Here is a 14,098-nt window from a genome sequence, read left to right on the forward strand (position 1 = left end):
TACTTTTGGCTATACAAATTTGATTTTCCTATGCAATATGCAATTTTATATAACATAACATATTTGGTTTATTTTAAATTACTTTTTCTACTTTTAAATACACAGGTGATTTGGCATATTAATCTCAAAAATAATATTGAAAATCACAATGCTATAATAAGAAGGAAGAAAGTAGGTATAGTCTGTGACAAGAAAATGTAAAACTTAAAATTGTTTAAAGATAATGAATCTGTTCTTTTAAAGAAATGTAATAGTTAGAAATAAATATTTCAAAGTAAGTGACAAAATAAATATTATAAGATCAGGTTTGAGTTTAAAAATTAGACTCAAATAACATTTAGGATTGAGTAAGTAACAAATATGATCTAGCTAATATGTCTCATTGTCGCTCACTCATCATGTTTGTACGTGTATATAATAATCAAATTCTACAGAGTAATGACATCTCTTTAATAAAAAATATCATTAATTATATAGAGTAATGACATCTCTTTAATCGAAAATATCATTGATTTTATAATTCTTTTATCATATATACATAATTAACAATATATATACATAAATCATTTCACATGTTAAATTAATTATTCATAATAATAATAATAAGTAATATTAAGAATTGTTTATGTTAAAGAGATATACATTGGGTTTAGGATAAGATTCAAATTCAAATATTGACTCAGTCAACATTTGGGGTCAATTAGTTTCGATTTAGGGCCAAGTTAATTCCAGTTCAAAAAATGGTATGACCAACATTTACTATTGGGGAAGGCACAAGCTTTACTCTGCCTAAAGCAATCCATGCTCAACCCTGATATTAATACTCTTACCTTCATCTTTCAAACCCCACTAACTTCATCTTCTCTACTCTTGGAATATTCAAATGACTGCATCTAAACAGGGCCAAGAGAAGTTCTAGATAATGGGGCAATTTAAATCCAAGTGTAGTAGTTATACAGATAGAATTACTCAATTATTCATCACTTATTCTAATAAAAAAAATGTAAGGTAGACTCGTTCTGACAATAGTCATAACAATTGAATTGGATATCAGTAAAAAGCTTTAAACGGTAATTCTTCATGCTATGATATCCTTATTGTGAAGTTCCACAACAAAGGGCTTATTGAAAAAGCTAATTACCATAAGTATCAGAAGTCCAAAACCAATAAAACCAATAAAAGCAACAGATATAACTTAAAAGGATAATCAAAAGTTTATGGTAAGAAAACCACTAACTGGCCTTGTTACCTACATAAGCTTGACACCGCAAAACAATGACAATGGACACCAGTCCCAAAAGCTCACTTACATACTCATAACTAGAGAAAAAACAAAAAAGTAACCATAATGTTTTTTTTCTCTCTCTTTCAAATGCCCTCATCATCCTACTCTTCCTCGTCGTCGTCATCATCATCTTCAGAGTCATCCTCGTCATCATCATTTTCCTGCCAATGAGAGTTATAGTTAATAATAATATAGAGTACTAAATTTGAGTACCTACTGACTGAACTTTGTATGGATTCAGCACAGTTCAAGCAATTTCGCTGATCATTTCCCTGTTAAGGAACCCAAAAATGCAAAGTCTTCAATGGAAAGAAGTATATGTAATAGATTAAGAATTAATTGTTGTAGTTTTCCAGTGAAGATTTTGCAGTTTTAGTTCCTTAACCATAGAAATGGTTAGCATAACTGTTCCGAGAAATACTACGACAGCATTTGCCAATGCCCGTGTTTTTTTATATGAGAAATACATAATTTCAAGTACCTCAAAAGGTCCACCAATAGTCTCGACATCATCAGGGACCTCCTGTTCCATTACAATCAACTAAGGTTAGAAACATAAAGACAGAAAAATGTCAGAGTATATGAATGATTCTGTGAAATCTGAAGTATAATTGGTATTCGAAAGAGAGCACATGTGAAAGCTGAAAGTTAGCTTACATTGTTGAAATATGTAAGTGGATTTGGCCATAAATCATCCTTTATTAATTCTGCAACCTGAAATTTGTAATGAAATATTACACTAGGACTTATGTGAAGCAGAAAAAGGAGCAAACTAAAGAAGTTCAATGATTGTAGTAGAGAGACACTAAACCTATGGCATGGATGCACAACTATAGAAAGAACTTTGCAAGACCACAATAAAAATATACCTCATCGAGAATGTCATCCACATCATCATCTTTCTCGTCACAGTCACTGAACCAACTAAAGAAACTGCATTCATTAACAGAAAAAATTAAAAATATTAACCCTTTCTTCCATGAAGAGATTACAAAAGGAGCTTCAACAGTATATTTCCCGAAAATATATAAACAAACTATTAATTAACAAGCAAAAACTTCTGTCTTCGATCAGGAACGAAAATTTTCTTAAAGGATGGGGTATTCACAGGAAAAGTTGGCAACATGTGTATTTCAAAAGATAAGGTTGGTCTGGGTTCTGAGGATTTGCATCTTTCCTATGATTGCAAAACGAGGCTATGGACTTCAGGGCAGTGTGAGGACACTTTTATAACAACTCTTGAAAGATAAAAGGAGAATTTAATAGGCGTTCCGAAAGAGGGCAAAAATAGTTGGAGCATGCATCAGAAAAGCATTAATACAGTGGAATCAAGTTAAAGGATGTGCTGAGAATAAATATCCATTTAAGCTCGTCATTCTACCATCCTCAAGCACCAAAATATTCATTTGGAAAGTGGTGCATAATATTCTTCTTACACTGTTTAACCTGCACAAATGACAATTCCTCCTTGTGCAATTTTGTAGAAGAACGAGAGGTTCACCTATTTGGTGGGCATAGAGGGAGGACAGTATCTCATAGCTAATACTCTTTGGTACATATGCAACAATGCAAGAACAGCAATAGGACAGTTTTCCAGGATTAGGTCTGGAATAACAAGAAATAGGCCTACATTATCACCAACTTACGGCATAATGCAATTAATACTTTTAATAGGTAGTTGGTTTTAGCCACCCTCTGTGAAGGGTGAGTATTTAGGAATTCCTCGTTTTTCCTTATTTCCATTCCTCTGGCTTTGACCATGGTGTGATAAACTGTCTCTATCTTCTTTAAAAAAACAGATTGATTGGAATTTGGTTTAGTAATTCAAGCAGGGGTCAATAATCAGGTTCCCTTTCTTGATGTGCTAATTGATCAGCCGGAATGTAACTTATCTCATTGGAGAAATGATTCTGAAAAATACTCACCAGCAAGTATGGAAACCAAACAAAATCAGAAGTTCATTTTGCTTTTCTCATGAGTTATAATATTTCTGTAATCAACTTTAAAAATAAAAACACCAACCTGATATCAACAAATGCCCGCTTGTTCCCTTTCTTATCATGATCAACTCCATTGGGTACGCCCTACATGTTTAAGGATTTTGAATCAATTCAAAATAAAATGAGCAACATTAAAACTGCAGATTCGTAGAAGCTGATCGGGGAAAAGTATAACTCATAACCTTACCTTGCCCTCTTTCCATTTTATAGGGGTAGCAGTAATCTTTGTTGCTCCTTCCTCATGAAATGTATAAGTTTTCGTAAGCTTAGCATCCTCAAAATAGGGATTTGGCTTGAAATTCTGAATAACAAATAATTAAGAAGTGATTACTATAGCTGATAGAAAATAAAATAAAAAACTGCTATCTTCAATTAACTGAGGAGATAGCTTACAAGGGTGATTGTGTATCCTGATTTGACATCTTTATGATCTTCAACCTCAAGAGAATCCAAATACTTAAATATCTATTATCACATAAGGATTCAGCAATGAATTAGACTTAACTCAACCGTGTATTTAACGAAAAGAACAAAAACACAGAATTCACAACAACACAAAGAGGAGTGAGGACAAACCTTTTGATCTTCGTCATTGAGAAGCTCACCGAGTGCAGGGTGGCTCAAAAACTGCACAAAAAGAACAAAGTAAAGTTATTTCTTTTATAAAATTGAGAAATATATATATATATGGAATGAAAAGAAGGGTAAGTAACTAACAGCAGTTAACCAGAAATCAGGAATAGATTTGATAATTTCGTTACGATTATCATAAACAGGCTTCCTTATCTCATTGTACTTCTGTTCTATTTCCAGCACTTTATCACTCGCCTCTTCATTGATCTACAATGAAAATTAAACAAAGAACAATGAATTATGAATTTGTCATTACAAAAAACAGAGGCACATATAATTCACAAACAGAAAACCTTTTCGAGGTTGTCTTGAATTTCCTGAAGCTTCTCGATGGAGAGAAGGAGTTGAGGATCAATATCCTCAGAATTGTCTTCAACTTTCAACTTCTTAGAGTTGTCACCACCTCCCATCTTCAATTCTCTTGCACTAAACTAATGAACTGCAGTTTTAGATAAAGTAGTTGTTAGGGTTTAGGGTTTATGCTGTATATATATATATATACTACTCTTTTGTCACCCATTAATCAACTATCACACGACACTTGTCTCTCAACGTGGTACTTTGGTCTTTTCAACTACTGTCACATGGAGGTTTCTTCATGAGACCATATAATTTGTCACAAAAGTTAAAGATAATCTATCTCTTTCGGCCAATAAAAATATATTTATAGAAAATGATTAAAAAGAATATATGTCTTGATTTTAATGGTCGTAAAAATATAATTTATTTCCTCCTATCAAAAAATATTTTATTCTCATATATGATTATCGTTCATTAGAAAATATAAAATTGTTATATATTCAATTTACATGGAAAATCAGGGTGTGAGTTGAAATGGACTTTGGTGGAAAAATATTGAAGTCAAACTAGTGAAATTGATATGAGAGATACTTTTGAAATCTTCATTCCATTAACTATATCTAAGAACTAGATGTTAATTTAGTAGTGTAAAATCTTACAAGTATTATATTAAACTAAATGTTAAAGATTTAATTCTTAAAAATAACATTTATTAAGAAAAACACTCGCACATTCCAAATAAAAGTTATTTCTTTGCCCATGGTAGTAGAATATATGAAAATATTTTAAATTATATTATAGATAACATATAGATGATATATAAAGAGATAATATATTATATTAGGATGATATATCTTAGATTTGATTTATTTAGAGTATATCTTAGAATATTTCTTATGTTTTTTAATTTTTTTATTGTTTAATTATAAGTCTAATATTAATATAAATAAGTGTTATTATTATATCTTTTGTATCATAATATCACCACATCACCACTATTATTAATATAAAATACTATTTTGAGCATTCACTTTTATCCTTCCATATTTAAATCGGATATAATTTCAGCATAGTATATATCTTCGGCTTATGATCATTTGCGAGATGGTTTTTCAATTGTACATCCTTGGGATTATTTATCGTCATTCTAAAGTCCATCGTTAGCACATCACTTTTCTCTCTCTATTTTGGATATATTCTTGTTGCTGTATGATTTTGTTAAAGATTCGATTCAATATAATTTCAATTTATTCTCGATTCAATATATTTATTTCTTACTCTCTTCTCTAGCACAAATTATTCATCGTTCACTTTCTTTCATAGTATCATGGTTAAGTGTTGTTTGATTTTGTCCATGGTGTTAGATTTGAAATAACTTATATCATGGATAGTTAACTATTGTTTGCTTCCATCCATGATGCTCGGAGATAACTTCTGCAATGAATAATTAAACATTATTGTATTATCTTCTTCGGTTTCTTTTGCATAGAGTTTGCCGTATTCATTTTTTATAATTGATCAATTCATTTCATTAATGTTTAGAGCATTTATTTCATTTACCTTATATTACATTCGTCGTAGCTACCGTTACATCATATTCATTGTAGATTTCGTCAATCTTTGCAACCCTTAACATTATATTTGCTAGAGTTCATGTAATTATTATGATTACTTTCTCTTTTACAGAGATTATTTATAACAAGATTAAAGCTTAGTAAGCTTTAATTTAGCTTGAGGAGAATATTAGAATAGATGAAAGTATGTTAAAATATCTAAATCATAGATAGATATAGAGATAATATATTGTATTATAATGATTATATCTTAAATTTGTTTAGAGAGTGTCGTAAAAAATCTCTTTGAATTGAAATTACTTTATTTTATCTTTTATTATTTGTTTCCTTTTTAATTAGAATTATATTATTACTACAAATAGGATTTATTATGTCTTTTATATTATAATATCATCACAATCATTTTCAAAATATTATTAATACAATTTATTAATAAAGTAATAGAATACCTTTGGTTATATCTAAAACCTAGTTAGTACTTATAAATGTTTTACTTATGAATGAAAATGGATATGTTTTATTATTATTTTCAACCCATAGAGTGATGTTTTATAATTTACTAATTAGTGGGTCTCTTTTCTTCTTCTTCTTTTATTAGCAATAAGATTATTAATATAGAGATAAAGAAAAATTAGGTTTCTTTTCTTCTTAATATTATTTTTTAACATTAAATACTCAGTTATAAATGTTTTACTTATAAATAATATGACATGTTTGTTGTACCAAACATTTTCTATTTTTGTTTTAATTTCTATTTTAATTAATAACTACAATTATTTATTTTTATCCACTCAATTTTTCATATTCCTAGAAGTGATATTTGTTGGGAGAGATAGTCAAAAACCTCAAAAGTGATTAGTTTCTTATACAAAAAAGATAAATGTATATACTTGATAGTACAAAAAAATAAAAAGATTATACAAGAAAATATTTCTTTACTAATTTGTGTACAAGTCTTTGAAAATGAAAACAAATTCAAACAATTCACATACATGTAATTATTAATGGATATAAACAGAAATATGATTACAAACTAAATAGTGTATATCAATACGAAATTAGTCTAGTAGTGTAAGACCATGTTATATCCACAGAATGACTAAAAGATTAATAATTCAATTCATGTGAGTGATATTTATTGGGAAGAACAATCACACATCTAAAATAACTAATTTCTTACAAAAAGGTGAAAGAATATATTTGACAATACCAAAAAACTTAATAGTGGAGGACACGAGAATATGACAGGCATAGTTCAACTTGTTTCCTTATATAATCACCTTTTGTATAATCAACTTACCTAATGTGATTATAATTAATATTTAAATACTACTAATTAATTTTATACTTACTTATCTAATAAAAATATCTTTTGACTGAATTTAATATTTCCACGTCATGTTATTTTATTTTTTATAAGTTTAACATATTTAGTTTATTTGTAATTGCATGGTTATTGGTTAGAGAAAAACATCCACAACGCTAAAGTTTTTTACATTATCATTGTGTCATCTATCATTCATTTTCAATGAGTATCGACTTTTCAAAAAAGTAATTAAAAGAAAAAAATGGATAATACACCGACTATATAAATATTTAACTGATAGTTGATATATATTACACTCTATTGGTCAATACCCTAGCAACACACCATAAAATATATGATATTTTTGTCCTATCAAGTATTGTCCATAGGTGCTTGATAGTATTAAAAAAAATTAAGCATATAATCTTAATATAGCCATTTTATAAATTAAAAAAAATTGAAAATCCACACCATAAAGGCATAAACAAAGTTGAAAACAAAGATTTTAATATTTTTGTAGGACAAATTTACATATGAGATTATGATTTCAACTTTTATTTTAGCCAAAACAATCAACTTTCTAATCTATTAGGGTATTGACAAATACTCCGCTTCTTATAATAGAATGATCATTATCTTTCTAAATGGTGATAGGAACCAAATGCCACCTTTTACAACAAATGCTGGTGAAATAATATATGCTGGTCTACAGTTCCATAAGCTTATGATTGATTAAAAATATATTTTTAAGTTTAACAATTAATAATTAATTATTTTTTTGATCAATTATAACTAATGATACATGCAGTGATACAATTTATAGAACAACAGATCAGATGTGACATAATTATTACACATAGTAGCTTTTTCTAATGGCCACTAGTAAAAAAAAACTTTAGAAAAATCCCCTTTTTTGTAGTAGTTGTTTGAGGAAATTGATACCCACATGTTATGGCATGAATTTGAGTTGACTTGAGTCGGCTGTTCATTATTGTCGTCCACATATTATGGGCATAGTACATGCTTCATTGTTTCTTTGATACATTGTTAATAAAATATAAAATAAATTATACATTAGTCATAAAAAGTGTTATGTATTACATGATTACACCTAAATTTTAAAACATAACTATTTTTTTAAAATATATAACCTTACAAAGTTGATATGATTTAAATGTTTATTTTTATTTACCAAAAAAAACTATAAATATGATTGATACATATTTTTATGCAAACTATATGGATTAGTTTTTAGTCCCAGAATATGACAATGAGATGGAGTTGTAATTTTAGATTAGCATGTATTTGAAATATTATAGTAGAAAAAAATTGTGGCCATGTGATGTGTATTATTAAATTGACATAAAAATGAATTTTTTTTATATAATATTAAATTGCGTTCAATGAAATTTAAAGAAATAAAAGACAATAAAATATTTCAATGGTAAATTCAAATTTATGAATACAAGCGTGTAATATTCAAATAATATTCTTAATTCAAAATATATAATTATGTAAATTTCCAAATTTGAAGTTTTGTCGTTGTAAATATTGTCACAATGATGATTATATATTTTGATTGAAATAAACATGATTATTTTTACAAGATGATCAATAACAACCAATTGAGGACCAAAAAAAATTGTACAACAACACAAATTTGATCGGCTATAAAGGGATAATGAAAATGGTGACTTCATCTTTCAACTTTTAGAAATATGGTAAAATAGAGATATATAAATTATATCATTAAGTAACTTAAATATCTTTTGTTTATTACAATCCTTTTACCTTATGAATAACAAATGAATTAATCATTTTTCGGATGTGTAAGTACTATTTTTAAGAGGAGTTATTCTGAAGAATTGAGTTCTTGATTTTTTTTATCATTCTAGAATATATACTTAAATGTCTTTTACCTATATTTTGCATTTAAAAAACTATTAAAAACAAAAGCTACTGTGTACAGGTTTCAATACTTACAAATGGTGTTAGTAAATGGTATACTTACAAGTTATAACGTTATCATAAATATATAAAGCGTATATGACACAATTACCTTTTTATTATATTGTTCAATTGTTTTTTAGTTGTGGACTTACAATAGGGCAATTTGTGATTATTACTGGAATTCTAAGGTATATAATATTATACACTATACACGTGAAGAATATGTTAAAAATCAAATAAACAAAGAGAAAAAATATATGTATTAACAATATTTATACTATTATTATATTATTTACTATTCATTTTTTAATTATTATTAAATCTAAAATAAAAATAATACAAACAATAGTGAATAATGAGCTTATCTAAATATGTATAAATTTTTATATTAATAATTTACAGATATTACATTCAGAAATAAATCATGACTCATACTTAAGAAATTAAATTAAACAAACTAAGAAATATTTAGATCATGATCGACTAATAAAGACACTAAACAATAAATACGTAGATCATGATAGTAATTAAATCATTATCCTCTTATAATCAAGCTATTGAATTGGCGATAAATCATTATTCATAGCATTCAGATCAGTCTCAAAATCAACATTTCTTAAAATGCCTTCTACAAATTACGCGTAGCATATCAATCACCCCAGTTTTAGATGAATCCTAACTTTTTTCTTAAAAAGGAAAATCCTAGAAAATTTGGTAGAGCAAGGAAAATCACAAAATTGTATAATATAGCAGTTTAATAAGTGAGAATAATTGCACATTTGTTGGGCAATATATTCTAAAAAATATGCTTAAAATCATGCCAATAATCAAACACATAATAATTATGCCTAAAAGACTTCCACTTTAAAAAATTGGAAAAATTGCATAAACCCCTCTAAACTTTGTATCTTTTGTAAGCAAGTACTATGAATTACTTTCTTCTTCAAATTACTATTTAAATTTTATTAGTTAATGAAATTAATCAATGTATAAATATATTATTAAATTACTCATAAATAATAAGAAAATTACTACTATCAAATTTACAATATTAATGACACTTATATATTTTTCATCAATGTCAGCTATACTCCCTCAAAACTCTCCCTCTTTAATTAGAATCAAATGTCACGCATTTTTCTTTCTCTGCAACTAGAAACATATATCTTTATTGGAATTTTCATGTGTTTTTTCTTTGGCCAAAGTTGTGCTATCAAAGGAATCTATTTGTAATATGGATAATATCCTTTGAAAAATGTTGTTTTCATATAAAACATTATCTATAAAAATATATTACCGAACATTTATATCCCTATTATAAAATAAAAATAAATAAATTATCTTATAATAAGTACAATCTTTTATGTATTATAAGAAAAGTTCAAATTGACGTTTTGATCTAGAACTTGAAAATAATATTTAATTAGAAATTAATTTTTATCTCATATAAAATCTGATTGTAGCATTTTACCAATTGATAAAGTTGAAGATGTAATTATAAAGAAATAATAGTTCATGATATATACTTACAAAATGTATAAAGTTTAGGGAAACTTTATGTATTTTTTCCTAAAAATTATGCTAACAATTTTGAATCACAGCTAAATGAGTCATTAAAAATAGCATCAGATATAAACATTATTAAAAGTTGCAAACGAAACAGATTGTGAAAATGATAATCAAGTTTTAGTTGAGTAACAGAGAAGTGTTGTTTTAGTTGAGAATCAAAACTTTTGAGATATTATATTTCAACTCATACAACATATGAGAATGTCTTGTACAACCTCACATTTACTTGATCTCCCAGTTCTATCATGAAATACCACACATATATTTACTCACACTCACATAAATCAAATGGTGGCAATGTATCTAATGTAGAGGAAAGAACTTTTTTGCTCTCATTAAGAGAAACAATCCAAAATAATATTTAAACATGATAAATTGATTTTCATATCAAATATGTTCTATTAAATATTAATTAACCTTAAAATGTGCATAACTTATTGGCCAAGTGTCTAATAAGGAGTTAAATAGTGATGTAAGGCGTATTAGATTTCATAAAGACTAAAAGTTTAAGAATTCGATTTTTATGAATAACATTTGTTAGAAAAGGACCATACAACCCAAAACTGGATATCAATTAGTTATTTCAAATGGTGTCTCATTTCATATATTGACTAATAACATATTATCACATAAATAAGTTTTTTTTAAAAAAAAAAGCAAGATTCTTGTTGAGAAGAAAAAGAGAAAGAACATTATTATTAGTAGATGCAAGTGTTACACAATAAACATACAAGACGTGACATATAATAACATTTTTATCATTTTGTTTACCATGAAATCACATTTTTTTACTATTGAATATACGAGTAAAAATAATCACTTGTCTCTCAATTAAAGAAGGTTTGCCATTAGAACGTATAAGTTGGTTATGTTGAGAGGAATGGAGAAGTGATGAGCAACTCAGAAGCACGATGGGTTTCATTGTTGAGCAAATGCATCAGTCTCAGAGGCACGAAGCAAGTCCACAGCCATATCTACCAAAACGGTCTTGATTCTGATCCCTTGGTATTGGGCAAGCTTCTTCTTCACTGTGCCATTTCCATCTCCGATGCTCTTCACTATGCTCAACGTCTCTTTCAACATTTCCCCTACCCTGACACTTTCATGTACAACACTATCATTCGAGGTCTCGCTCAATCTCATACTCCTCTTCATTGCATTCACCCTTTTATTCAAATGCTTCGTCGCCAACCCACCCTTTTCCCTGATAGTTTCTCTTTCGCCTTTGCGCTTAAAGGTGTTGCTAATTGCGGCAATTTCAGAGCTGGAATTCAGTTGCATTCTCAAGCTTTGCGTTATGGCTACATTACCCATGTTTTTGTTGGGACAACATTGATTAGCATGTATGCTGAATGTGGGAGTTCTGATTATGCAAGACGGGTGTTCGAGGAAATGCCTGAGCCAAATGCTGTCACGTGGAATGCTCTTGTCACTGCGGCTTTTAGGTGTGGGGATGTGGAGGGTGCGAGGGATGTGTTTCAACGGATGCCCGTTAGGAATTTGACCTCATGGAATTTGTTACTTGCCGGTTATGGTAGAGCAGGCAAGCTTGACTTGGCAAGACAAGTTTTTTCGAAAATGCCTATGAAAGATGATGTTTCTTGGAGCACTATGATTATTGGGTTTGCTCATAATGGTTCTTTTGATGAGGCTTTTGGATTTTTCAGGGAGTTACTGTGCGTGGGAATCAGGCCGAATGAGGTGAGCCTAACAGGTGTTTTGTCTGCTTGCGCACAAGCTGGGGCATTTGAGTTTGGGAAGATTTTACATTGTTTTATAGAGAAATCTGGATTTCTTTATATTGCTTCTGTGAATAATGCTCTCATAGATACCTACTCCAGATGTGGAAATGCAGCTATGGCTAGGTTGGTCTTTCAAAACATGCCGGTGACAAGGAGCATTGTATCTTGGTCATCGATGATCGCAGGTCTTGCAATGCACGGTCATGGAGAAGAGGCAATACAACTTTTTCATGAGATGGAGGAAGCTGGAGTTAGGCCGGACGGTATTACCTTTATCTCTCTCCTATATGCTTGTAGCCATAGTGGCCTGGTTGAACAAGGGTGTGCTTATTTTTCGAAGATGAAGAATATGTATGGTATTGAGCCAGCCATTGAGCATTACGGTTGTATGGTTGATCTGTATGGTCGAGCTGCTAAGTTGCAGAAGGCCTATGAATTTGTATGTCGAATGCCAGTTTCTCCTAATGCAATCATTTGGAGGACTCTCCTTGGGGCTTGTAGCATTCATGGTAACATTGAATTGGCAGAGCTTGTGAAAGCAAGGCTTGCTGAAATGGATCCAAACAACTCTGGTGACCATGTATTACTTTCAAATGTTTATGCCACCGCCGGGAAATGGAAGGATGTTGTCAGCATAAGGAGAACAATGACGGAACAAAGCATGAAAAAAACTCCTGGTTGGAGCATGATTGAAATTGACAAGGTCATTTATCGTTTTGTGGCAGGTGAAAAGCCTAACGGGGTTACGGAAGAGGCTCATAATAAACTGAGGGAAATAATGTTGAGACTCAGAGTAGAAGTAGGTTATGCACCACAGGTAAGGAGTGTCTTGCATGACATCGAAGAGGAAGAAAAAGAAGATTCAGTGTCTAAGCACAGTGAGAAGCTTGCTGCAGCTTTCGGAATAGCAAAACTTCCCAAGGGAAGGATTATGAGAATAGTAAAGAACCTAAGGGTTTGTGGGGATTGTCATACTGTCATGAAACTCATTTCTAAAGTTTATCAAGTAGAGATCGTTGTTAGAGATAGAAGCCGCTTCCACTCATTCAAAGATGGATTTTGTTCTTGTAGAGATTACTGGTGACTGATCAAGTAGTTAATCTAATCTGCTCTCGTTCACAAGGAAAACACACAAGTTAATTATTAACCTATCTTCACAGATTTGGCTGAACTGGGTAACTAAATGATGGCTACAACACAGAAGATTCACATATACGACTTGTCATGGCCTTATGAAATGGCTCCCACAGAAGCATTTACTTGTTTTATCAAAGATAGAGTGTTCTCCCACAGAAGCATTTACTTGTTCTATCAAAGATAGAGTGTTCAAAATTATGTTTAGAAAAAGAGTAAAACATTAATTTTTACAAAAGAAGAGGAAAAAAAGTGCATTCAGGAAGGGCATTTTTCTTGTTTTATTAGGTTAAGAAGTGTCATAACTCATAAGAATAGTGTGTAGATAACATTACTACTTAACAAGACTTTTAAAAGAGCTAGAACTTAGTAAAGTTATACATTTTTCATTCAGATCGTAGAATTGGTTGTTCAAATAATAGGCCAAAATCGTGTTATGATTTTATTACTACTTAACATGTAGATATTATGATTTTGGGATAGAGGATCCAGTTCCCATCCAAATAGCATGCCTTAGCTACCCTGTCATAGATACTATCTTTGTTATCATCCTGTTTAGTGTTTAAAATATAATTTCTTATTTTTCAACCAAAGAAATTATTTTG

The 14,098-nt window shown here is 29.6% G+C and overlaps 2 protein-coding genes across 2 annotated transcripts; one reads left to right on the forward strand and one right to left on the reverse strand.

Annotated features, from left to right (window-relative positions):
* On the reverse strand, nucleotides 1,037-4,414 carry LOC109344078 (NAP1-related protein 2-like). The gene is made up of 10 exons (XM_019582692.1): nucleotides 4,212-4,414; nucleotides 4,003-4,125; nucleotides 3,862-3,912; nucleotides 3,679-3,750; nucleotides 3,473-3,586; nucleotides 3,308-3,369; nucleotides 2,155-2,218; nucleotides 1,943-1,999; nucleotides 1,767-1,808; nucleotides 1,037-1,446 (listed from the first exon to the last, which is right to left on the reverse strand). Exons 1-10 carry the CDS (start codon nucleotides 4,326-4,328, stop codon nucleotides 1,387-1,389), a joined length of 762 nt encoding a protein of 253 aa, XP_019438237.1. The 5' UTR covers nucleotides 4,329-4,414; the 3' UTR covers nucleotides 1,037-1,386.
* Nucleotides 11,497-13,854, forward strand: LOC109344086 (pentatricopeptide repeat-containing protein At1g74630). The gene has a single exon (XM_019582704.1). It carries the CDS (start codon nucleotides 11,509-11,511, stop codon nucleotides 13,441-13,443), a length of 1,935 nt encoding a protein of 644 aa, XP_019438249.1. The 5' UTR covers nucleotides 11,497-11,508; the 3' UTR covers nucleotides 13,444-13,854.

This window comes from Lupinus angustifolius, chromosome LG01 (assembly GCF_001865875.1).
Source record: "Lupinus angustifolius cultivar Tanjil chromosome LG01, LupAngTanjil_v1.0, whole genome shotgun sequence".
In the NCBI taxonomy this organism is placed as follows: Eukaryota; Viridiplantae; Streptophyta; class Magnoliopsida; order Fabales; family Fabaceae; genus Lupinus; species Lupinus angustifolius.

Bases quoted from the DNA above. Each gene is read 5' to 3' on its own strand.
- LOC109344078 (XM_019582692.1), bottom strand. From the start codon at position 4,328: ATGGGAGGTGGTGACAACTCTAAGAAGTTGAAAGTTGAAGACAATTCT. The intron at 4,126-4,211 runs GTTTTCTGTTTG...TTTTCATTGTAG, and splicing joins TTCAAGACAACCTCGAAAAG to ATCAATGAAGAGGCGAGTGA. The intron at 3,370-3,472 runs GTAAGGTTATGA...TTAAACATGTAG, and splicing joins TAAAATGGAAAGAGGGCAAG to GGCGTACCCAATGGAGTTGA.
- LOC109344086 (XM_019582704.1), top strand. From the start codon at position 11,509: ATGAGCAACTCAGAAGCACGATGGGTTTCATTGTTGAGCAAATGCATC.